Here is a 26,619-nt window from a genome sequence, read left to right as displayed (position 1 = left end):
AATGGCTGAGCAGCAATATCGAATGTAACCGCAAACACTTGCACATTACATTCATGATCAAAAACAAAGGATAGTTCACTCGATATTCCTTTCCCCTTCCTTTCATAACTTTGCTGCTGTGAATTGTGAATTTCTCCACTGTGAGATGAATAAAAATTAATTGAATGTTATTTAATTTAATCTAATCCAATCTAATCTAATGTTGCTGCTGTGAATTGTGAATTTCTCCACTGTGAGATGAATAAAAATTAATTGAATCTTATTTAATTTAATCTAATCCAATCTAATCTAATGTTGCTGCTGTGAATTGTGAATCTCCACTGTGAGACGAATAAAGCTTAATCTGATATAATTTAATCTAATCTAATCTAATCTAATCTAATGTTGCTGCTGTGAATATTGAATTTCTCCACTGTGAGATTAATAAAGGTTAATCTAATCTATTCTAAATTAATATAATATAATATAATCGAGCCGTCATCTGTACTGAAGAAACCTCATCGATGGAACACTTCTGTATGACTGAGTTTACACAGAAATATAATATAATATAATATAATATAATATAATATAATAGTTTCAGTTAAAAATACATCTGCTGATGCACAAACTTGGACACATCATCAGTGTTGATTCCTAGAATCACTGGGTGTTTCGGGTCTTTCAACAGACACCCTCCTCCAGGCGACCCGACCGGGGTTTGCAAGGCCCCGGCCTGTGTCCAAGTGGCATGCTACTGCTCCACTGCCCCCACGGCTCTCCCCTCCTCAACCAGAGCCATCTGGTGGCTCTTTCTGCTGCCTCCACGTTGTTGCCTATGGCTCTTCTGCGGTTTGCACCTGTTATGCCCAGTATGCCATAGGCTTTGCTCAGGGAGTGGCTGGCAAATCCCCGACTGCCCACCTCCACCGGCATACACCTCGACCTCCACCCGTTCCTCCGACATTCCTCCACCAGCTCCTGGTACTTCTCCCTCTTCCTTTCCTGAGCCTCCTCCATCCTCTCCTCCCAGGGAACCGTCAGCTCCAGCAAGAAGAGTTGCTTTGTGGCCTCAGAGACCAAGATGATGTCAGGTCTCAACCTGGTCTGGGTGATGTGTGCTGGAAACTTCAGTTGCCTTTCCAGGTCAACTGTCATCACCCAGTCTCGGGCCGTGGAGAGCAAACCAGCAGAGCGGTTGCTTGATGTATTCAACCTTTGTCCTTCTTTAACAAAGTGAATGGACTTCGCAGTGGCTTGGGTGTAACGGCTTGCCGCAATCCCCTTGCTGATTGCTTCAGCGATGGATTTGAGGACCTGGTCGTGCCTCCACCGATACCGACCCTCACCCAGGGCCTTGGGGCAGCTGCTCAAGATGTGTTCCAGAGTCCCAAGCTTGGAACACAGGGGGCATGCTGGTGTTTCTGTGGTGCCCCAAGTGCACAGATTAGATGGGCTTGGAAGGACATCGTACACCCCCTGAATCAAGAACTTGATCCTCTGTGGGTTCCATGACCAGATGTCCTTCCAGGTGACACGGCGCTCCATCGCCTGCTCCCACTTCATCCAGGCGCCCTGCTGCCGCATGGCCACTGCTCTGCTGGTTCGTTCTTCCTCGACTGCAGCTCGGACCTCCTCCTGCACCAGCCTCTGCCTCTCCCTCGCGCTGGCAGAGTCATAGCGGGTCGCTGTTCGGCTCCCCAGTCCAGCTCTACCTTGCGCCACTGCTCCAACAATGGTCCTGTGCCTCAGTCGAGTTTCTGCACGCTCAACTGCCTCGGCTGCCCTCCATTTCCTCCCAGTCCTCACAACGATCCCTGCCCCGGACACTTTGACATCTCTGGATCCAGAGTACTGCAGATGTTCCCGTGCCCGTGCTACGATGAATTCCTCCCTGACTGAGCTGAAGGGGAGCCTGAGCTTGTTGATTTTCCCGTACAGCCCAATGCTACTTAGGCTGCGGGGCAGTCCCAGCCATCTGCGCAGATAGCTGCTCACTCTTCGCTCAAAACCCTCCACCACGGTCATGGGGACCTCGTAGATTAGCAGCGGCCAGAGGATTCTTGGGAGGATCCCATGCTGGTAGACCCAGGCCTTGAATCTTCCCGGGAGCCCAGACTTGTCCACTGTTTTTAACCAGCCCTCCAGTTCAGCGCCGGTTGCTTTGATGGACTCGCTGTCATTCAAGCTGCAGTTGAAGACCTTGCCAAGGCTCTTCACTGGCTTCTCAGACACTGAGGGGATCTGGTGTTGTCCCAGCCTGAACCGGAACTTGTCTGTGACTTTCCCCCTCTTTAGAACCAAGGACCTGGACTTTGCGGGTTTGAAGCTCATGCGTGCCCATGCCATGATACGCTCCAACCCTTGGAGGATCCACCTGGCTCCTGGTACAGCTGTTGTTGTCACTGTGAGGTCGTCCATAAAGGCTCTGATGGGAGGTTGCCTTACTCCAGACTTGCTAAGAGGGCCCCTGCATTCTGGTTCAGCTGCCTTGACCAACATGCCCATAGCCAGTGCGAATAAGATGACTGAGATGGTGCACCCAGTGATTATGCCTACTTCCAGCTGGTGCCAGTCAGATGTCAGCTGGCTAGTGGAGACTCTCAAGCTGAACTTGCTGTAATAATCCAGGATGAGGTCTTTCACCTTCTGGGGTACATGATACTTCACCAGTGCAACCTCCACCAGTTTGTGGGGTATGGAGCCATAGGCATTGGTGAGGTCCAGCCATAATACTGCCAGGTCACCTCTACTTTCTCTTGCCTCTCTGATGAGCTGGGTTACCACGCCTGTGTGCTCCAGGCAACCAGGAACGCCCGGTACTCCTCCCTTCTGCACTGACGTGTCGATGTACTTGTTGCTCAAGAGGAAGCTGGAGAGTCTTCTGGCTACAATGCTGAAGAAGGTCTTGCTCTCCACACTCAGCAGGGAGATGACACGAAACTGGTCGATGTTCTCAGACCTCTCGTCTTTGGGTATGTATACTCCCTCCGCATACCTCCATGTCTGGGGGATCTTTCCTCTCCTCCAGATCACCTTCAGGGCCCTCCAAAGCCGATGTAAGAGCTTTGGGCAGTTTTTATATACCTTGTACGGTACTCCGCTTGGGCCTGGTGCTGAGCTCGACCTTGCTCCCCGCACCACTTCCACCACTTCACTTAGGCAAGGCTCCTTGAGGTTGAAGTCTGATGTAGGCTCTGGTGGTGTTGTCAGTGCATCGCATGGACCTAGCGGTTGTTCTCTGCTAGGGTCACTGTACGTGGCCTTGAGGTGGTTGTTGATGGCCTCCTTAGAGCAGGTAAGGTGACCAGCCCTCTTCTGACCAAGAAGCTGCCTGGTCAACTTGAAGGGATTGGCCAGAAAAGCTGTTCTCTTTCTGGCTCTCTCTTTCCGCCTTCTTCTGTGGAACTCTGCCCTCCTCAAGGTCAAGAGTTGTTTCCTGAGGATTGCTCTCAGGTCCGCTAGGCCAGCTCTCTCAACTTCCCCTGCGATCTTATACTGCCTCTTCAACAGCTTCAACTCTTCCCTCAGGCTCTGGATTTTCCTTGCTCTGCGGCATGGAGCATAGGCCGTTGGCGTGGGCTTTGGTGCCTGAGTTCCAAATCGCTCAGCCGCGATGTTCACTATGAGGGTGGTCATAGTTCTCAGCCGCTGGTCCACATCCCCCTTGGATGTCGCTTCCAGAACCTTGTCCACGTCCTCATCAAACTGCTTCCAATCAGTTCTCTTCGAGGATTGAGGCCACTGGATCCTTGGTTGGGCCGAAGGCGCTCCGCCAGGCGGAACTGTTGAAGCTTGCTGGCTTTGAAGGCTTTGTAGGTTGTTGGGAGGTGATGCAGTCTCTTGGGGGCTTGGGGTGGCATGCGAACTGTTGGCAGCGGGTGTTGATGACACTTGGAGGCTTCGGGCACTGTGGGTTGCCTCCGGGCCTGGCTCCTCCTCCGTCTGACCAGAAGTAACTTCTGTGCGTTGTGTCGTCACTGCCGCGGACAAACATTTCATCCTGCCTTGATGGATTTTCAAACCCTTCTGATTCTTGCAGGTTTTACCGCAGATGCACTGTACTGTCGTCGTCGTTAATCCGTTGTCCGGGTTCGTCATTCTTAGATCCGTCCTTTTGGGGTGCTCATACTCCCCCCCTCTCGGGCGCCCCTGGGGGTGTTTTTCTTTATTTATGTCTGTAGCTTGTTTCGGGTTCCTCCTCACGGAAGATAAGGTTTGGGCTGCCAACCCTCCCCTCCCCGGGTTGCCGTCTCTCCGGCTGTCCTCTGTCTCTCCAGATGTCACCACCCTTTCGTGGTCGTCAACCAGCCTTTTCCTGGTTGTCACTGGTAATAATAATAATATAATATAATATAATATAATATAATTAATATAATATAATATAATTTTGATGCTGTGAATATTGCCTTTCTCCGCTGTGAGATTAATAATGGTTAATCTAATCCAATCTAATCTAATCTAATTTTGATGCTGTGAATTGTGAATTCGGGAAAAACATTGCCAGAGGTCTGACCAGCGCATTATCAGTGAACAAGCAAGAAAATAAAAACTCCGAACTAATTCGTGAATGGCGCTCTACGTCATATTTTCAATTTCTGAATAATTTCGTGAATGGCAGTGAATGAGTTAATATCCCATTGACATTTTGAGGACCGGCGACCAAAGTCTTTGTAAAATACAGAAATTGTCATATACTTGAGCCTGTACGCACGCGCGCAAATGCACACACCCCAAAAAAAACACACACACACACGCACACACACACGCACACACGCACACACACACACACACACACACACACACACACACACACACACACACACACACACACACACACACACACACACACACACACACACACACAGGCAGCTAGTTAGGGTCAGAAGTCTGGGTGTCACACCCTGTCATTGCAGATTAAGTTATGCAAAGTGAGGTGGTGGAGCAGCCAACCCCTAGGGCTTAACAAGCAGGAAACACTAATTGGGTCGGCTTGCTGATTGCCATAATTGCTACTGTGTGTGCATGTGTGCGTGTGTGAGCGGGAGAGCAAACGACTTGCTTGCTAACACCGCTTTCAGCAATCGACCACTCTGGTTGTTTTTTGTCTGTCTTGTGATTTATAAATTGGGTAAAACCTCACAGGTTAACATGATTTCATTTTGGGATATTGCTCAATTGCACGTTGGATGGAAACGATAGTAACACGTTTCCCGCTAAATGCGCTGAAACCACAGTTCGCTCAACTGGCAGAGGTCTGTGAAATACCACTGCTGTGACCTGGAAAAATGGCCATAAACTTCATTCCTTTTTCAGCGGGAAAAATGGCACAGTGGATTATTTCGTGTACTCAGTTTATCTGTCCGCTTGATGACGTTACTTCTCTTTTTCACGCATTAAGAGAACTTCAACTCCTAAATACTGTTCGACCTTCTCTTCTGTCGATTAATGGCTGAGCAGCAATATCGAACAAAGGATAGTTCACTCGATATTCCTTTCCCCTTCCTTTCATAACTTTGCTGCTGTGAATTGTGAATTTCTCCACTGTGAGATGAATAAAAATTAATTGAATGTTATTTAATTTAATCTAATCCAATCTAATCTAATGTTGCTGCTGTGAATTGTGAATTTCTCCACTGTGAAATGAACAAAAATTTATTGAATTTTATTTAATTTAATCTAATCCAATCTAATCTAATGTTGCTGCTGTGAATTGTGAATCTCCACTGTGAGACGAATAAAGCTTAATCTGATATAATTTAATCTAATCTAATCTAATGTTGCTGCTGTGAATATTGAATTTCTCCACTGTGAGATTAATAAAGGTTAATCTAATCTATTCTAAATTAATATAATATAATATAATCGAGCCGTCATCTGTACTGAAGAAACCTCATCGATGGAACACTCCTGTATGACTGAGTTTACACAGAAATATAATATAATATAATATAATATAATATAATATAATATAATATAATATAATATAATATAATATAATTTTGATGCTGTGAATATTGCCTTTCTCCGCTGTGAGATTAATAATGGTTAATCTAATCCAATCTAATCTAATCTAATTTTGATGCTGTGAATTGTGAATTCCTTCACTGTGAGATTAATACAGGCTAACCTAATCTAATGTAATCTAATGTAATCTAATATAATCTAATTTTGCTGCTGTGAAATGTGGATTTTTCCACTGTGAGACTATTAGAGGTTAATATAATGTAATCCAATCTAATTTATAGCTAATTTTAATCAATCTTTTCTGAATGCATTTTTATTGTAATTTTATTTATTTGTTTATGTTATTTTTTTCTATTATACTTTTTTTTAAGGGGGGCACACGCACGCACACACGCACACACGCACACACGCACACACACACACACACACACACACACACACACACACACACACACACACACACACACACACACACACACACACACACACACACACGTTGCGCCCACCAAGATACTCCCATTGAGACGCTAGCTCCCAGAGTAGCTAACAGTGATGACCCACGTTACTCAGTTAGCGAGTTTTTGCAAGTGCTCACAGCAAGCAAGCTGGATTTTGAGGTTTAGTGTCCCACTGAGACGGAATAATGAGTGTATGTTTCTAATCTGTGGGCACGGCAGCGTGCGCATGTGTGTTTGCGCGCAAATGCCGGAGAATAATGAGTGTGTGTTGTTAATCTGGGCCCATAGGAGACGAGCTCTCTGCGCTCTCTTTGCTTCTTCTCTTCTCCTCTGCCTTGCTGGATGTAGGCTAATTTAGCTCCCGCTTTGATGAGTTCTCCTGCGGGCCTGCGTTTTCCCCATATCCAAATACGAGGATTAGCCGGCTTTTATTCACCAAAGCTCATCTCATCCCCTTTCTCCCTCTCACTGTCTGCTCGCCATCTCCACAACCCTCGGATGCAGCGGCGAGGACTTAACGACCTGACAACAACTGCTTTGTTGTTGTGTTTTTGTGTTTCGGTTGTTAACTTGAGGCGCTCAGCCTTTTGTGGCCCTTGTGTTTGCCGGTGCGTTCTGGGGATACGTGTCAATAGGGAGCGTGATGCTGGAAAGATTTAGCACGGAGATGGCGGGAAGCGAGGTTGCCGAGGGTTATGGGAGAGAAAAGGAGGGTTGGGAAAGGAGAGCCGTTTAACAGCTGCGGTCTCGTTCGTTAGGGGGAATAATGGGAAATTACGGGGGAATAAGACGCGTCTCTAGGTGACATCATCGGTCCCTGTGTTGCTAGCTTTGTGCGGGTATTTGGTGTTTCTCCGTGTTTGTGTGGATGCTTGTGGGTGTGTGTGTGTGTGAGAGAGAGAGAGAGAGAGAGAGAGAGAGAGAGAGAGAGAGAGAGAGAGAGAGAGAGAGAGAGAGAGAGAGAGAGAGAGAGAGAGAGAGATGGCAGGTCTCTTGGTGATGTTTGAAATCTCTTTTGTGGACGGGGACTGTCACTTCTGAGTGTGTGGGTGATGAAAGTAAGTGTTAAACAGCAGACGTGGCCTGCATGCTCCCATAGAGATCGCACACACACACACACACACACACACACACACGCGCGCACGCACACACACACACACACACACACACACACACACACGCACTCACACACACAGACACACAATAATTGAGAGTCTCTTGACGAACTTTCCATAGACTTGCAGATGACACCACTGAGACGTCCATGACTGACACACACACACACACACACACACACACACACACACGCACACACACACACACACACACACACACACACACACACACACACACACACACACACACACACACACACACACACACGCACATGAATGTATTGTACTGTATTTTGTACAGCCACCCCCATTTCAAGCTCAGATAACTCCAGATCCATATAATTTAGGAATTACATATATTTGTCTGATGAAAGAAGAGAGTCTAAGGTTTCTTACGCTGCATTGAATGTTTATGTAGTCCTAAAACTCCATATTATGTGGGTTCTGGAATTCGAGTGACAATGACAAAAACCCTGGCACTTGAGTGGACACATTTTTGTACGTAGTCTGGCAGTGAATACGTTAAATTTCATTCTAATTGTGAATAAAAATTTACGTGGTCATTAAAGACCCAAAAACCCCACAATATATGGCGAACTCATTCTGAGCAGCCTAAACAGACACACCACTGAAGAGGCTACGCTAACGTTATATTGTAATCAGCAATTCATGTTCAAGAGTAGCTGAGTTGTCACATTTGTAGAATTCCACATTTCTGTTAAGAATATCTTCTTTTAGGAGACACTGCAAGCATAGAGATTCAGTTCCAAGGTCAAACTCTTCTTCAAATTATGATTAATTGTCCAGAAGAGGAAATGTTTTAACATGAGCAACAGTCATTCATAGATGGCCATCACCACAGTGGGCAACTTCTCACCTGAACAATGAATCAGCTGCATTTCCCGCATCTACACATTGACTTCAAATTTACAGAAAAATACAAAAATTAAAAATGACACTGACCCCACACTGTTGACAATGACAGACATTCCACTGTACTTTTCTTACTGCCGCCACCACCAAGTGGTGCAAAGTCTCACATACACCTGACCATATGATTGATGCCAGATAAAACAACGTGGAACATCCATCAGATAACCGTATCCGTTTACCATCAGAATAAGTCACCGTGTATGACCGTTTGTTGTGCGTGTCATCATTGTGTTGTGGGTTTTCCGAGTCATGTTTTCTTGGCTGTGATTGAGTGTGATCCCTGACCTTTGTGGCTCGCTGGAATTCCATACATGGCGAGGAGGTGCCCTCGCCCGACCTTCAGCTGCACTCTGATTCGATTGGCTGAAAGAATCGCTGTGCCTCGCAGCCCAGCGCCGCCAGCGAGATTCGGGCGGTCAAAGGTCACGATGTGGAAATGAGGCGATTGAGTATGGGGCCGTCTTTTACAGCAAAGCCACAATAGCATCTTTCTGTTGCGCACGGTGGTGCTTGTAACGAATATCATGGAAGAGAGGGAAGCGCAGGAGCAAGTCGGTTGCAGAACAACTAAGCCATATAAATCCACGCGGTCTCAAAGGAATTTAATAGGACATCCCATGAAAAGTCAACCATTTTTTTTGGTAGGCGGGTTTATTTCTAGTAACATGTAACATTCAATACAATACCATACAATACACACTGATTTATATAGCGCGTTAACAACAGCTGAATCCGTAACAAAGCTCTTAACATGGACAATTATCCTATACAGGAAATAAAGCAGTCACAAAGATAGTAGAAAGCACTAGGGAGTAAAGCCAAGATCAAGTTGCAATCATGCTGAGGAAAATGCCAAAGAGTGCAAGTGAGTTTTGAGACGTGTTTTAAAGATGGGCAGCGACGGGGCTTGCCGAATGGTCAGTGGCAGGTCATTCCAGAGAGTGGGACTAGCAAGGGAAAAGGCTCGATCCCCTCTGAGCCTCCGTTTAGTATTTTGCATATCTAAAAGTGTCTACTCAGCAGTCCTGAGGCGCCGAGGTATGTTGGGGTGGATGAGCTCGGAGAGGTAAGGAGGAGTGAGGCTATTTCAAGATTTGAAAACAAATACAGTAAAGTCTCGTTATATCGATATTCAAGGGAGTCCGAAAAAATATCGATATAACCGGGACTATCGATATATCCGACCCTGTTTGCATGTAATTTTCTCCGTGCGTGCATAGAAATAGTATCGATATAACCGGGACTATCGATATATCCGATATCGATATAACGAGACTTTACTGTAACAATATCTTGAAAAGATCTCTAAAATGTATAGGGAGCCAGTGAAGGGATGCCTCTTAGAAGTACCAGTCAAGAGGCGAGCAGCAGTATTCTGGATCAGCTGGAGACACTTCATGGAGGATTGGCTCCGTGAAGCAACTCTGAGTAATGCTTCAGTGCAATTGTAACTTCATATCAACATCTTGTATAAAGATGCAGGATATGGCCACGTACCCAGTGCATTTCAAAGGAACTGCAAGATCGCCACTTGCGGATGATGGAAAGTTTCCATTACGACAACTATGATTCAACTCAGGTGTACAAGCAAAATTAAAGAAAATAATTAATAGAATTGAAATCCATTGTACGTGAATGTGATTGCCCTGCGATTAATTGTCAACCAGGCTAGTAGGTATCTTAAGGTACCTCGAAATTTTTTTACCTGTCAAAAAAAGCTATAAAAGACTAAAAAAAATGGACGATTTTGCAAGAATGAAAAGTGAGAGGGTTTATGGCATCTTGACAAGGTGTTTCTCGTTGAAGAAGTGACTTTTGGGAGAGTTCCAGCAGAGAGGCATGTCATACTTTCCAAGTGTAATTAGATATTTGCTCCATTTCTGTTGAACACATTTACACAGTTTATCTTTGTAAAATTTTGCCCCTACCCCCCCATCCCACCTGGTAGCAAGAGCTTAATGCTACTAATAAATCTGACAGCTGTGCTGACTTTAATGGGATACCCTTCATGACAGTCCCCATTTTATTCCAGATGACCCCCCCCCAGCCCCAACTCACTTCAAGTTGAGCCTTTGAACTTTTGGAGACTCAAAAGATAATTCACGACTCTCCAAGTGTCAGAGCCCAAGTGTCCAAAACTTCCTTTAACCAACCCTCTGAACTTGAACTTTACTTTCAGAACTGAACAATAAGACACAGGCATAAAAAATATCCTGTCTTTGTCGAACTGACATTTTCCTCATCTTAAAGGAGGCGGCGTTTGGGGTTGAGAGGTTGTCAGCAGTGGCAGAACCTTGCTTTGGAGCAGCCTTGATCAAGGCAGGTACGCATGGTACGTTCATCTCCCCTCACGCCACTTTGCCCGTGCCGTGACGGGGCTGACATGTGACGACTGTAGCGGTTTCTTCTTTCTTCCTCTGAAACGGGCAGTAAAAAGGATGGTCAGAGACAACCAGAACCATCAATTTCCTTCGTCTTGTCATGGTGACACTTAAAAGTAATGTTCTTCTTTACTCGGAGAATCATCCACAGTGACAAAGTTCTCCATCTTTTCCACCCTACGCATACTGTACCACACAGTCCTTTCCCTCCATCCCTTTCACAACATTTTTCTTCCACCCTGTTGCTTCTCTTGTAAGATTACTTTTCTCATCGGGTGGGGTGAGGAGAAAGAAGAGACGATCCAGAAAAGGAGCCCAAAAATAACTGTCATACAAGTGGACAGGCGGTGATTAAGGATTTAACTGATCATCCTGGAAGCTGACAGTGAACCAGCTATTATCTAGCAGGAATCAAACGCCGCTCAAAGCCCTGGGAGGCTCGGCGCGCCCCTCAGCATCTCTCAGCTCCTCTCGGAGGCCTGGCCGACATGAAAGGAGACGTCAGGGTCTGGCAGCTGACAAGCCACTGTGTGTTTTTTTGTGTGTGTGTGTGTGGGGGGTGGGAGAGAAAGAGAGAGGGATAGGGTTTTGACATTCCGCTACAGCACAGGTGTCAAAGTCAAGGCCCGTGGGCCTAATCTGGCCCGACACATTATATTATTCAGCCCACGAAAGCAATAAACAATGCTATACATACATAATGGTTTATATAGTGCTTTAACAACGACTGAAGCTGGAACAAAGCGCTAACATGGAAAAAAGGGAAATGCTTCCCCCTTGTGGAAAAGGGGGAAGCATATCGGGACATGAGGCTGAAAAAACAAAACCCGAACAAAACCCGAACAAAACCCGAACAAATTCGTGAATGGCACTCTGTCATCTTTTTAATTCCCGAATAAATTTGTGAATGGCAGTGAATGAGTTAATTTGTTGTGTGCTTTATATGTATAGTAAAGTCTCATTATATCGATATCGGTTATATCGATAGTACTGCTTATGACGATACTATTTCTATGAACGCAAGGAGAAAATTTACATGCCGCAGGAATTGATATATCGATAGTCCGGTTATATCGATATTTTTTCCGACTCCCGAGAATATCGATATAACGAGACTTTACTGTAATATGTGGAGGGGGTTCAATATTTCGATGGCTTCCCTCAATTCATAACGGCCACAGAGAAGAAACTGTAACTACAATGTGTCCGGTGGCAAAAAAAAATGAGTTTGACACCCTTGGTCTACAGATTCCAACAATCATTATGAAAGTCGACCCCCACGTCTTGCTCTCTTATTGAGTCGCCACAGTCTCCTGTACTTCTTCCCTCCGTCCTGCAGAGATGAGTGCCATGCTCCTTCCTGAGGGGCCCTCACACATAAGACCAGCCCGAATAATAAAAAGGGTGGAGAGGAGTCGCAGTGGATTCTTTGAGTATTCAGTTGAGGGCGGGTGACCCACTTATCCATTCCGCAGGCTTTGACTGGGCCTCTGGGTTAACCCACTTACCCACTCCCTGGGATTCTGCAGGGGCCCCAAAGTGAAGGCCGCAACCCCCCAACCCCTTCCCCTTTCTTCATTAAAGGGGAAGACCCATTCACAACCCAAAATTTGCACAATCATCAAACAAAAAAAAAATGCACCCACAATGTACATATTGTATACTCAATTGCGCAGGCCAACCTTTATGAATGTTTGCCATATCGACTGGCCATGTGTGTGTGTGTGTGTGTGTGTGTGTGTGTGTGTGTGTGTGTGTGTGTGTGTGTGTGTGTGTGTGTGTGTGTGTGTGTGTGTGTGTGTGTGTGTGTGTGTGTGTGTGTGTGTGTGTGTGTGCATTCATATCAGCCCCAAGATCTCCCTCTGCCATCCAAACTGCATTTGCATTTTAATGATGTCAGTGTTTGTTCAAAAGCATGACAGGCGCTCAAACATGACAAAATGGAAATAAGGGACTTAAACTGAGGGAATTACATCCCATTCACACGTATTTTACGTGACACTGTCATAATGTAAGTCCCAGTGTCCCTGCAAGAGAAATCACGGTACAGGGGTTCTACAGGAGAGCCGAACAAGAAATCTATTATCTGATACCAGAGCTGTAACGTTTTATGATTTCACAGCTTTGTTTCGTATCAATTTCATTTTAATGCCCTGGTGAACTTCAGTTCAATTGTTTTTTTTCCCTCCGCTTCTATAGAGGCAATTGCTGGTGTGTCTCAAAAAACACAATTCTCAAAGTCCAACTGGCAAAAAATTATAACGCAGTTTTAAAAAAAATGAGGAGAAAGAAGCGTCCGCGCAGAGCGCTGATGCGTAAGTGGAATTGTCGCGGCTTGGAATTGAAGCGGATTTACGTAGGACAGGAGATGTGACAGACTCTTTTTCATCAATGGATGCTACAGCTGCGTGTTTGTTTGCTTTCAACGTTTAGCTTGTAGTAGACGTACACATTTCACCACGATGTCCCCGATCCACTGGTGAAAAGGACGCTTTGATACTCTTCTTTTGTCTAGAACTTCTTCATACAACAAAGAGGGTGCAGAAAGATTAAATTTGAAATACTTTGTCTTTGTTTTGTCATGTTATTTTGTGATTTTTTTTTTGTTGTTCTTTTGACTTCCAGCAGCTCCTGTATTTTGTTTTTCTACTTCTTCCTTCCCTTTCCTCTTCCTTCCATAACTCTGCTGCTATGAAATGTAAAATTCTCCACTGTGAGACTAATAAAGGCTAATCCAGTCCAATATATACTGTGTACTGTATATAGATATAGATTTATAAAAATCTCAAAAGGATGATGCCCTCAAAAGCTGGAAATCCCCGAAGATACTGTGGAGAAAAACAAAGTTTAACAGACACAATATATCCAGAGAGCACAGGTGTAAGCGGTGTCAATGAATGAGTTATGGCTGGATTCCCCTCAGCCGCTTTGGTTACATTGTGGTGGCTCAAAGGCACGCTGTCACGGCTTGCTGACACTCTTGAATAGAACTTCATTTACATTCCATACAACACCTGTGCATCGCACTCACAAATCCAAACTTTAGGAAGGCGGGATCTTGGTGGTGGCGCAGTGCCACGTTGGGGGAATTGCTTCGGTGCTTGAAATTCAAACCGCCATCATTCTGGATGTGAAACGAGACCTCAGTGAAGCGTGCAGGACTTCAACAAATTCCAATACGTACCTGAAGACAGCCGGAATAGGCTCCAGCACCCCCCACAACCCTTGTGAGGATAAAGTCGATCGGAAAAAGGATGGACGGATGAATGAATGAATGAAGGAAGGAAGGAAGGAAGGAAGGAAGGAATTGGATGAATGGATGAGATGGATGGATGAATGAGTAACTGAATGGATGAATGATTCAGATGGATAAGATGGATGGATGAGATGGATGAAATAATGAAAGAGTGGATGGATGGATGGATGGATGAGATGAATGAATGAATGAATTGGTGAATTGAATGGATGAATGAATAAATTCATGAATGAATGTGTGAATGAATGAAGGAATGAATGGATGAGATAGATGGATGAACGAGTGAATGAATGAATGAGATGGATGAAAGAATGAATGAGATGAATGAATGAATACATTCATGAATGAATGTGTGAATGAATGAGATGCATGAATGAAGGAATGAATTAGATGAATGGATGAGATGGATGGATGAATGAATGAGATGAATGAAGGAATGAAGTAGATGAATGGATGAGATGGATGGATGAATGAATGAATGAATGAGATGGATGAAAGAATGGATGAATGAGATGGATGAAAGAATGAATGAGTTAACGAATGAATAACTGGGTGGATGGGTGTGATGAATGAATGAATGAATGGATTCATGAATGTGTGAATGAATGAATGGATAAATGAATGTATTCATGAATGAATGAATGAATGAATGAACGGCCGGATGGACTATTAAAGGGCCTCCACAGCATCCTTTTTCAATAGAAAAATCTTAGGCCACCCTTGAGTTGAATTTCCACTCATTGTTGAACTTTTGACATGATCCTATTTGCACTGTTTTCATGCGTGTGGCCCACGTCTCACGGTGCATCTTTCCCATCTATTAAATGCTGTTGTATTGTCTTGAGCCCACAAGGAAACCTTATTCAGTCGGCTATGGCAGCCATTACTGTCTAATGGCCAGATGATGGGCCAATCTCACACAGGGGCCTGTCACAAAGATGCTGATATACTGCTTTGCTCTTCGTGTGTACAAGCATGCCGGTGTGTGTATATGTGTGTGTGTGTGTGTGTGTGTGTGTGCATGTTTGTGTGTGTGTGTGTGTCACATAGACGCTGACATACCACGCTGGCCCCTGGGCAGAAAAGAGGTGGGGCTAAGGTAATGGCAGTAACTCACTTGCAACCTGATCAAGCAGGAATAAATCTTCTGAAGACCTCCTGTTTCCTGACGCACTCATGCACATACACACAGACACACACATACACACACTTGCAGGGCCTCATTGAAAAGCATAGACGCATCACTTACAGTGTCCACTATGTAGATTCTTCACATTGTCCACTATGGTTTGAACTCATGAGAGATGTTTTTTTTTTTTACCAATCTTGACAAAGTAAACATGCCAGTGCTGTCAACATAGGGCGTTTGAAACTTTGTTTGAAAAAAAAATAGCCTTGCTACTTCATCTGCGGTGCGACATAGACGGTTCACATTGTTCTCCTTGAATGGGAATATTTGAAGCGTTATCGCTGGTGAAATTCTGTCTTGAGCGCAGGTGTTTGAAAGATCTCTATTTCTTTTCCCCGTAGGGATGTTTTTAAGGGAATGTATTGATGTTAGTCTCCCGCAATAATGCTCAAGGACAAACAATCTGAGATGGGCTTAATCAGTTTATGTCTTTGTCAACATTTATTCTTTGTGTGTGTGTTTTTTTCCCCCAAACAAAAAAAAACAGAAAATGGATAGATGGAAAAAAAGCTATTTTTCAATATTTGTGTATGGAGAATGTTCTGTTTGCACTGTGACCATTCACGCTCAGACATTTCGTGTGACAATATTGCTTGTTCCCTTGAACCGTTTTTGTATTTGTTATCCAAGTTTGGGTGAATAAAAGCCTTTAAACGTTTCAAGCATACATCCTCTATTGAGGGTGTGATCTTGTTGCCATGATGAATGCCGAAAGGTCCCTAATAAATTACCCACACTGAAATCAGTTTTCTTTTGTATCAGGTGCACAGTGGCTGTCAATACAATTTGTCTTCCCATTAATGGATACGCACACACATGCAAACGTCGATGCATCAACATTCACATAAATGTTACAAACATGAAGTATAATACAAAAAAAAAGAGAATACACAGATTGGACAACAGCACACTTAAGCTACAATCAGACTAACCTTGAGAGGGACTGGTCCTTTCTCTACTTTGCAGCTGATTCAAATTATTTTGAATACCGATAGAATTTATTTTGCCTCGCCTTGAGCGATATAACTTGCCGTGAAATGGACATTTCTTTCACTACATTTCATCACGAACAGAACTTCAAAGTCAAAACAAAAAAAATAAATAAGTACATAAATAAACACACAAATAAATAAAAAGGTAAGTAAATGAATAAATAAATACGCCATCACGTCAATGTATTTTGCTGTACTTGTTTGGTCTGGGGACCTCATGTTGCACCCAAAAGCCGCCAGAAGAGGGCGTCCAAGCTCCATATAAGGAATTGATCAGCCTGTGGAAACGGAGGTGGCCACAGGAGGTCGCCATTTTGTGCCTCTTTTTCGGTGCGACATTTCCCCTCAATGTTGCCTCATAATGGCACGGAATAAATTATTTAATCGATTGCAAACATGTATGCTTTCCTCTTCAGAACTATTTGAATCATATTCATAACTGGATGTGTAACAAGAAAGCATATTCTCAGAATCTGAAGCCATTGTTTTGATTCTCCAGCAATGCAAGACGTCTTGGCGTGATGTCACGAAAAGGGGGCGGGACTTTCTGAAAATGCCCAATTCGCAGCTCAATTTTGTGCAGATTTTGGACACTTTAAGTCATTTTTATTTGTGTTTTGCATTTGAATTAAATATCATACTGCATGTTTTGGGTATTTTAGATGCCATAAAACGTTTTTCTGATGTCAGTTAAGAAACAAAAAAGTGACGTCGGTTGTCCTTTAAAGCCTCTTCTAATAATAATAAAGGTTTTCTGATTCTGATTCTAGGCCTAAAATGTAGTCATTGAAAGTCACTAAGAATGCATTCGATTAATTAATTATAACTATAACTGTTTACAAAAAAAGGGGAGGGGCACTCACTCGTATGTTTTCCCCTGTCTAGTCCGCGACAGTCTTTCATGGAAAAGCCCCCCGACTTACCTGAGGATTAGGCGGATCAGGCATTGATTGGCAGCTCTTCCTTTGTTCCTCCACCTCCAGGAACACCATGTTTAGGGTTGTACAAGAACACAGGCGGGAAACCGGTGCTTTAATACACCCGAGATGGAGAGGGTGTGATGAAAGATGAAGTCTCCTTGAATATGTTTGCGCACATGCTCGCATGGGTGTAATACGTGCACGATTGTGCGTGCCAAACCAAAGTGTGTCTGCAACTGCAACTGGATGTGCGTGTTCAGGAGGAAAGGGAAAAGGTGTGTGTGTGCGTATATGTATGTGTGTGTCTATGGGCATGTGCACGTGAGCGCGCTGAGCCCCCCCGCTGTCAGTCCCTGCCATGTTTTACAGCCTGCGCAGTGATTAGAGCTGTCGACTCTGATGTGATGACACGGGTTGAAACCGCAGCAGGGGAGAGAGAAGGATAGACGCAGAGTAGTGGTCGGGGCAAAGGAAGACAGGCAGCAAGAGGCTGATCCGGGGTCAGGAAGAGATCAGAGCCAAAGAAAGTTTGAGGGGAGAAGGTTGAAGAAAGAGGGTTGACCTTGACAGTAGTTACGACGTACAAAAGTGCTGCTCTGCACTGGACTGTGGAGGCCACTGAAGACACTTCAGTCAATGCTTCCTTCCGGGAGCTCAGTTGCATCTTTTGCAATGAAACCTCCAAGTTCAAAACTGGAGGGTCTGGTACATCACCCTCATATGGCTGACTGACTACTTATATCCATCCATCCATCGATTGAACCCATCCATTCATTGATTTATTATCTTGGTGCCAAACTCCACATGCGAGAACCATTTTTCAAGTATTTTTAAGTTGTAGAATCACCGCTCGCCTGTGTGTGTGTCTATATATATATATATATATATATATATATATATATATATATATATATATATATGTATATATATATGTATATGTGTGTGTGTGTGTGTGTGTGTGTGTGTGTGTGTGTGTGTGTGTGTGTGTGTGTGTGTGTGAGAGAGAGAGACATAGGTGGAGACATAGACAAATAGAGACTTGGAGAGAGAGAAGAGAGAGAGAGAAAGAGACATAGAGAGAGAGCATGAGAGGGAGAGAGAAAGGAGAATGAGAGAGAGAGAGGGAGAAAGAAAGAAAGAAAGATAGACATGAAGAAAGAGAGACATAGTGAGAGATAAAGAGAGAGTAACAGAGATACATCGAGAGAGGGAGAGAGAGGAGAGTGATAGAGAGTGTGAGAGGGAGAGAATGAGAGAGAGACAGAGAGAGAGAGAGAGAGAGAGAACGAGAGAGAGAGAGAGACAGAGAGACAAGAGAGACGAAGAGAGAAAAACAGATACATCGAGAGAGGGAGAGAGGAGAGGGATAGAGAGTGTGAGAGGGAGAGAATGAGAGAGAGAGAGAGACAGAGAGAGAGAGAGAGAGTTAGAGAGAGAGAGAGAGAGAGACAAGAGAGAGGAAGAGAGAGAGAGAGAGAGAGAGAGAGAGAGAGAGAGAGAGAGAGAGAGAGAGAGAGAGAGGAAGAGAGAAAAACAGAGATACATCGAGAGAGGGAGAGAGAGGAGAGGGATAGTGTGAGAGGGAGAGAATGAGAGGGAGAGAGAGAGAGAGAGAGAGAGAGAGAGAGAGAGAGAGAGAGAGAGAGAGAGAGAGAGAGAGAGAGAGAGAGAGAGAGAGAGAGAGAGAGAGAGAGAGAGAGAGAGAGAGAGAGAGAACGAGAGAGAGAGAGACAGAGAGACAAGAGAGAGGAAGAGAGAGGAAGAGAGAGAGAGAGAGAGAGAGAGAGAGAGAGAGAGAGAGAGAGAGAGAGAGAGAGAGAGAAGAGAGACGAAGAGAGAAAAACAGATACATCGAGAGAGGGAGAGAGAGGAGAGTGATAGAGAGTGTGAGAGAGAGAGAGAGAGAGAGAGGGAGAGAGAACGAGAGAGAGAGAGACAGAGAGACAAGAGAGACGAAGAGAGAAAAACAGATACATCGAGAGAGGGAGAGAGAGGAGAGGGATAGAGAGTGTGAGAGGAAGAGAATGAGAGAGAGAGAGAGAGAGAGAGAGAGAGAGAGAGGAAGAGAGAAAAACAGAGATACATCGAGAGAGGGAGAGAGAGGAGAGGGATAGAGTGTGAGAGGGAGAGAGAGAGAGAGAGAGAGAGAGAGAGAGAGAGAGAGAGAGAGAGAGAGAGAGAGAGAGAGAGAGAAGAGAGAAAAACAGAGATACATCGAGAGAGGGAGAGAGAGGAGAGGGATAGAGTGTGAGAGGGAGAGAATGAGAGGGAGAGAGAGAGAGAGAGAGAGAGAGAGAGAGAGAGAGAGAGAGAGAGAGAGAGAGAGAGAGAGAGAGAGAGAGAGAGAGAGAGAGAGAGAGAGACAGAGAGACAAGAGAGAGGAAGAGAGAGGAAGAGAGAGAGAGAGAGAGAGAGAGAGAGAGAGAGAGAGAGAGAGAGAGAGAGAGAGAGAGAGAGAGAGAGAGAGAGAAGAGAGACGAAGAGAGAAAAACAGATACATCGAGAGAGGGAGAGAGAGGAGAGTGATAGAGAGTGAGAGAGAGAGAGAGAGAGAGAGAGAGGAGAGAGAACGAGAGAGAGAGAGACAGAGAGACAAGAGAGACGAAGAGAGAAAAACAGATACATCGAGAGAGGGAGAGAGAGGAGAGGGATAGAGAGTGTGAGAGGAAGAGAATGAGAGAGAGAGAGAGAGAGAGAGAGAGAGAGAGAGAAGAGAGAAAAACAGAGATACATCGAGAGAGGGAGAGAGAGGAGAGGGATAGAGTGTGAGAGGGAGAGAGAGAGAGAGAGAGAGAGAGAGAGAGAGAGAGAGAGAGAGAGAGAGAGAGAGAGAGAACGAGAACGAGAGAGAGAGACAGAGAGACAAGAGAGAGGAAGAGAGAGAGAGAGAGAGAGAGAGAGAGAGAGAGAGAGAGAGAGAGAGAGAGAGAGAGTGTGAGAGGGAGGGAGAGAGAGAGATTTTGTGCCGGGGTTGAAATAAAACAATCATAATCCGACTTTGAATGTGTTTATTTTTGTCGAAAAAAGTGAGCTGTTGTACTTAATATCGGTTTGCAGTTCAGTAGTTTTGTGCAGTCCTTGAATTGTATTTTTTTTTAAATTCTATTTATGTATTTATGCAAGGAATCTCATTTGCCCTTGAAAAAAAAAATCACACTGCGGTTAATGTGTTGTTTCCTTCAACCCTTTATTGGGGTTTGAAGCACAAATATTTGACATTGAAAAAAAAATGCATCATCCAAAATCTGATATATAAAAAGCACATGTGTTCCTCATCTGAGGGTGTTATATCCGTATTTAATATGGCACTTTCGTCATACTTTGGACATCTGGTTGGGAGAATTTAACCCATTCATGCACCCTGATAACATCAATTGTCTACTGTAGTAACCACTGTCCCTGAAAGGGATCAATTGCCCACCCGTGTATCAGATGCTCATAAAATTAAACCATTCACCGTTCACTTAAAGGACAATCGACGTCTCCGGACAACTTGTATCCATAATTTGTTAAATGGCTTCAAATGACTTCTACTGAGCGTATTTTACAAAATTCCACCGCATATAGCTATATTTTACGTTTTAAGACTCGCGCTGAATATTGTGGAAGTCTTGTTTTTGAGTTGGGGACTAGTCCGTACCTGACGTCACTGAAGGAACGCCCCTGACCGAAAAAAAAGGACACATTGTAGCAGTCCTTCCATCACGTCAATGCTTGTTTGATCTGAAAACCTCGTGTTGCGCCAGGAGAGGGCGTCCAAGCTCCATATAAGGAATTTATCAGCCTGTGGAAACGCAACACACTGTCATGTCTACAAGAGGTCGCCATTTTCTGCCTCTTTTTGGGTGAGACAATGTTGCCTCAAAATGGCACGGAATAAATTCTTTAATCGATTGCAAACATGTATGCTTTCCTCTTCAGAACTATTTGAATCATATTCATAACTGGATGTGTAACAAGAAAGCATATTCTCCGAATCTGAAGCCATTGTTTTGATTCTCCAGGAATGCTTGGTGTGACGTCACAAACTCGGTGCGGCACTTTCTGAAAATGCCCAATCCGCAGCTCAATTTTTTTGCAGATTTTGGACACTTTAAGTCATTTTTATTGGTGTTTTGCATTTGAATAAAAATATCATACTGTGTGTTTTGGGTATTTTAGATGCTATAAAACGTTTTTCTGATGTCAGGAAACAAAAAAGTGACGTCGGTTGTCCTTTAATGCATGTAATTAATGGCAGCAACAAATATTTCGGGAACATATTCTTCAACACTTCCTTAAATGCACTATTCCTGCATATAATGAATCCAAACATCCTTTACTCCACTCTTCTTTCAGACTCTCAATGAAAGTTGCTGACCTTTTTTTTTACACAAACCTGTGAATCACATGCGTTCACCTCCACTCTGCTTTCCGCTTCCATATGTTCTTAATCGGGCGGGCCAGAGGGAGGTCTGAAGGAAAAAAAATAAAAATAAAATCTCCACATGGAAAGGTGGGGGAGGGGGGTGTCCTAGGCCTGTTTGGGTTTAATGTCTGCTCCTGCCCTAATAGAGAATAAATAAACAGTGCCCTGTTGTGGGGTGCATGGACCCTATAGACAACCCCCCCCCCCCCTACACACACACACGCAAGTTAACTTCAACTTGCACGGACGGTCAAAGCTAATACAGCAGAAAATGATTTGTTCTCTGTCCTCGCCGTGTGCTGATACTGTTATTATTGCCGCCTAATAAGGCCCAGATGCCCAATATCAGACATCAGGATAGTTTTGTTTATGTAACTTCATTTTTCAAGGCAGTTGTTTCCAATTAGATTGTTTAAAAGTTTTAATAGAATTAAATGAGAGATACACATGAAGAGAAATGGCAAACTAAAATGAAAAGCAACCTGGACCAGAGCCAAAATAGGGTGTGTGTTTGTCAATGTGTGTGTGTGTGTGTGTGTGTGTGTGTGTGTGTGTGTGTGTGTGTGTGTGTGTGTGTGTGTGTGTGTGTGTGTGCGTGTGCCATGTCATGAAACACACCTATCATTAAAGCGTTCCCATTATTGCTAAGCCACTCAGAAGTGAGAGCTGTGTCGTCTATGGTAATTATGACGTTATGAGATGGCAATTACATTGAAATGTGTTTGACTGTCAACCGCCCACTACAGTGACATGTCAGCCCGCTGAGATGAGCAGAAAATGGCTGTAATGGAGAGAATGAAAGAAATAATAGCGAGCACTGCTTTTGCTGCAAAAAAAAAAAAAGGACTCGGATAAAAGAAAGCAGCAGTAACGTATAACTGATTTTGGATTTGTCCGGCTTTCTAAACAGATTTTACAATTGTGATTAATTGTTTTTGAACACATTTGTTTCGGTATTCAAATGGTTGCATGGAAACACTTTGCATCTACGTTCAAATGCGGAATATTGAATATCTATCGACTCTCTCTCTCTCTTGCTCTCTCTCTTCCTCGCTCGTTCTCTCTCCTGCCTACCTACCTACATATCTACTTTACCTAGCTAGCTACCGAGCTAGTTACAATAGCTACCGAGATAGCGAGCTAGATATCTATCTACCTACCCACATACCTACATACTTACCCAACTTACCCATTTAGCTAGCTACCTAGCGAGTTACCTAGCTACCTACCCACATTTTAACTATATACCCACCCTACCGAGCTATCGAGCTAGCTATCTACATACCTACATTACGTAGCTAGCAAGTTAGCTACCTATCCCACTTAGGTACAGAGCTACCTCCCTACCTACCTACCTACATACCAACATACCTATATGTACCTAGATACCTAACTACCTAGTTACCTAGCTTGCTACCAATCTACTTACCAAACCCAACTACCCACCCACCTTCCTCCCTACCTACGTACCTACCAACATAACTACATACCTCCCCACCCACCTACCTACCTACCTACCTAGCTAGCTACCTAGCTAGTTATCGAGCTAGCTACTTACCTCCATACAAACATACCTACCCTACCTAGTTACCGAGCTAGCTACCTAGCGACCTACCTCCCCACTTACCCACCTACCTACATCATAAATCAGATCTGATACCTCCCTGCTTTTTGACCCATGGGCCTCTCCGCTAAAATCTGCGTAACTGTAGTGCCCAAGCTATTTGTTGTTGAATATCCGCGTCCCTGTTTACTTGCCACCTACCCACTGAAAGTATGAGAAAGATGTCATTTCTTCTCCCTCCACAGTTTCGGAGGTGAGGGTACGTAGATCATGGCACGGTGTGGGAATAGGTTTGGGATGCGGAGGCAACATGTCAAATGCCTCAAAGGAAGAATAGGCCAGTGCGTTTCATGGCATTCCAGAGAAACGGAAAGACAAGGATCCCTTCAGAAGGAAGAAGGCGGGGAGGCGTTGCTTGACTGCTGTTTTATAAACACGGACACAGGCACGCACACACACAAACACACTCACACACCAATGCTGACATTGCTCTGGGACGAATTGCATCCTGATGTTTTTTTTTCTCTCTCTCTGGTAAATTTAGTATGGATGATTTAACGCTTAACTGCAATCAGTGTTAAAACGTTCCACAAGGCTCGCTCAGACCGAGCTGCTGCTGTGTGTGTGTATGTGTGTGTGTGTGTGTGTCCCACAGCCATAACAGACACCCGGGCTGTTTAGAGAGGCCGGCTACAATGCGGAGGACAGATGTGGAAAACCCCTGGCTCTCCAGACAAGGGCCTCCTTCATCCCTCCTTACGCGATCCTTCACTAAGTCGGCGGGACGGGGAGATGGAGTTACTGAACTAACTTCCTGGATTACATCAAACACCCTTTGCATGCAGTTTGTCTGAATGTAACAGCGCCTCCTCCTCCTGCTAGTTCTCCTCCGCTACCTCCTCAGCCTCTCTCGTTCTATCTGCAGTGAGTCTATCACTCCATCTTTCAAACCAGACATGTGGACAAACACAGTAACGTCCGGCTCTGTCTGTGCCACTAGAATCAGAATCAGAATCAGAATCAGAATACCTTTATTCGTCCCGCAATGGGGAAATTTGCAGTCCACAGCAGCAATTGAAGAGGGATGGGGTTGGGGTGGGAGTGAAACCAGGCTTGTCTGGCATTTTCATCCCCTGATGTGCTGAGATGTGTGTTTGTCTGTTTGAACAGTCTTTATGTTAGTAATCTGCGGCTAAGCACACCATATCTATAGATGCGGCGTGTCAAGAAACTTGTCATGACAACTCAAAATATCAGTCCAGAAATGCCTTAAACTGGAGGAACATTTTCGGGTGAGTTCTGGAACTGTTTTGGCAAACGGGATGCTTGGGTTGAAAGAGTCCGAGCATGAAGCAGCAGGTGTTTGTGCTGTGTAAGAGGCATGGCAGAGGCAGCCGGCTGCAGTCAGTAACCAGTGAGCCACGGAGCAAGTTGGGGAAAGGGATTGGCTCTTATCTGCCCAGCCGTCTGCAGCTGTATTTACCTCCTTTTGTTTGTTGTTCCCTAAGCAGTTGGCCATGTTGAATGTGTGTGAGTGTGTGTGTGTGTGTGTGTGTGTGTGTGTGTGTGTGTGTAAGTGTGTTTGTGTGTGTGTATTTGCCATCCCCCTGTGCACCCTGAGGAAGACTAGGAATTTTCTGTGTCAGTGCGTCAGAGGATTTCGGTCCGAGTTTTGTTGATCCTGTCTTTGTTGATCCTGTGTTGTTGTAGAGAAGAGGTGGGTAGGGGCGGGGGGTGAAAAGATTGAACCATTAGACATGGCAGCCAGGATTTAACCCTATCCTGTCCCCCACCTCCATCTATAATTCTCCCCACCATGCCACACCTCTGCTGGGGTAAGGTAGGTCTAGGCGGTCATCTGACCTATCCTAAGTCATGACTGAGTGCTGCAAACGAACAGTGCGAAAAAGCTCTTGGTTCCTCTCTTGGTTTGGTGTCATGCTCTCTGAAGCGAGTCAACTTCCAATTATTGACCCACCACCCCCAACACTCCCATCTCCAGTTCGCTTACTCTTTCATAAGATATGTGACATTGAATGTTTGTGGCTGTGTGCCAGTATTTTTGTTTTCACACGTCTGACCGATTGAAAACAAGGGATACACACATAGTGATAATCTGGCCTTTTTTTTTGTCTCGGTTCCTATTTCGCACCAAAAAAAAAAATCCAATCCGGTGGCTATTTGGAGTACTTTGACCGATTCTCCTTTTTGTCCTTTAACCATAATTCATCTTTTGAAAAGAGCAAAACTGTTGTGATCAAACTGAATGCCAATTAGACGGTTGTGTGTTTATGTGTGACGGTTGTGTGTTTATTTATGTACTTTGAAGTTCTGTTCGTGATGAAATGTCGTGAAAGAAATGTCCATTTCACTGCAAGATCAGAGCATTGTCATCAAATGGCGATTAGTTTTACTTTATTTCAATGTTGCTTTTCCGATGACCATTTTGCATTTTGGGGGCCTTGTCCGTTGACCATTTTGTGTTTTACTGAGCATCTTCATCTTTATTAAGTACGTAGAGTTGCTTGTTCTGTAGCCACAAGGGAACACGAGCCAGTGTCTTATTGTGCAGGTCCCAAGCCTCGATAAATACAGAGGGTTGTGTTAGGAAGGGCATCTGACGTAAAAGCTTGGCCAAAACAAACATGTGAATCAAACCTTTAAAGATGGAGGACACTGATTCGCTGTGGAAAAGCCCAAAGGAAAAGAAGATTTATTTGGGTAAACATACTGTATGTTATGCAGAAATTGTTGAGTGTCCATCTGATTGGCAACTCAGGGTTGGGGTCTGATAGCAAAAGAAATGACTATAAGTGACTGAAGTTGCTTTATTGTTTTAATGATCTATCGGCATTGTTCTAGTGGACAGGTGTCAAAATCAAGGCCCGGGGGCCAAATCTGACACACCACATGATTATATTCGGCCCGCGAAAGCAAATCAAACTTGTGAAATTCCATGTGACTTGCTAAAGTCCGGACCATAATTTCAAAATGTCCCATGTAAACCCAAATAACTGTAACCCTGACAGTAAAGTGTCCTTGAGAGTTTTGAAAGGCGCTGGGAAATTAAATGTATTATCTTTATTATTATAACAGTCATCATTTTTTACTTCAAATTTGAAAACTAATATTCATAATGGCCCCTGAGAGGAAACCGTAACTACAATGTAGCCCGCAGCAAAAAAACATACTTTGACACCCCTGTTCTAGTGTGTCGTATATTAGAACAACAAAAAGAACATACACACAACCGTATTTTCTGGTGTATAAGGCACACTGGAGTATAAGGCGCACCTTGCGATTAATGGTGTATTTTCAAACTATTTCTATATATAAGGCGCACCACATTATAAAGCCCATCTTCAATGAATGAAAAAACATTTTATAAATGCAGTAAAGTCTCGTTATATCGATATTCAAGGGAGTCCGAAAAAATATCGATATAACCGGGACCATT

General features: G+C 44.2%; 1 protein-coding gene across 1 annotated transcript; it reads right to left on the bottom strand.

Moving 5' to 3' along the window:
- Positions 1-587: 587 nt before the first annotated feature.
- On the bottom strand, positions 588-4,235 carry LOC148890066 (uncharacterized). Its single transcript, XM_089010449.1, has one exon. It carries the CDS (start codon positions 4,078-4,080, stop codon positions 664-666), a length of 3,417 nt encoding a protein of 1,138 aa, XP_088866575.1. The 5' UTR covers positions 4,081-4,235; the 3' UTR covers positions 588-663.
- Between the last annotated feature and the right edge of the window lie 22,384 nt (positions 4,236-26,619).

Source organism: Hippocampus bargibanti, linkage group LG12, assembly GCF_051943395.1.
Source record: "Hippocampus bargibanti isolate YZ-2025 linkage group LG12, ASM5194339v1, whole genome shotgun sequence".
NCBI lineage: Eukaryota > Metazoa > Chordata > Actinopteri > Syngnathiformes > Syngnathidae > Hippocampus > Hippocampus bargibanti.
This window is presented reverse-complemented; position numbering and strand designations above follow the sequence as displayed.

Excerpts from the sequence above, each read along its gene's own strand:
- LOC148890066 (XM_089010449.1), bottom strand. The coding sequence starts at position 4,080 with ATGACGAACCCGGACAACGGATTAACGACGACGACAGTACAGTGCATC.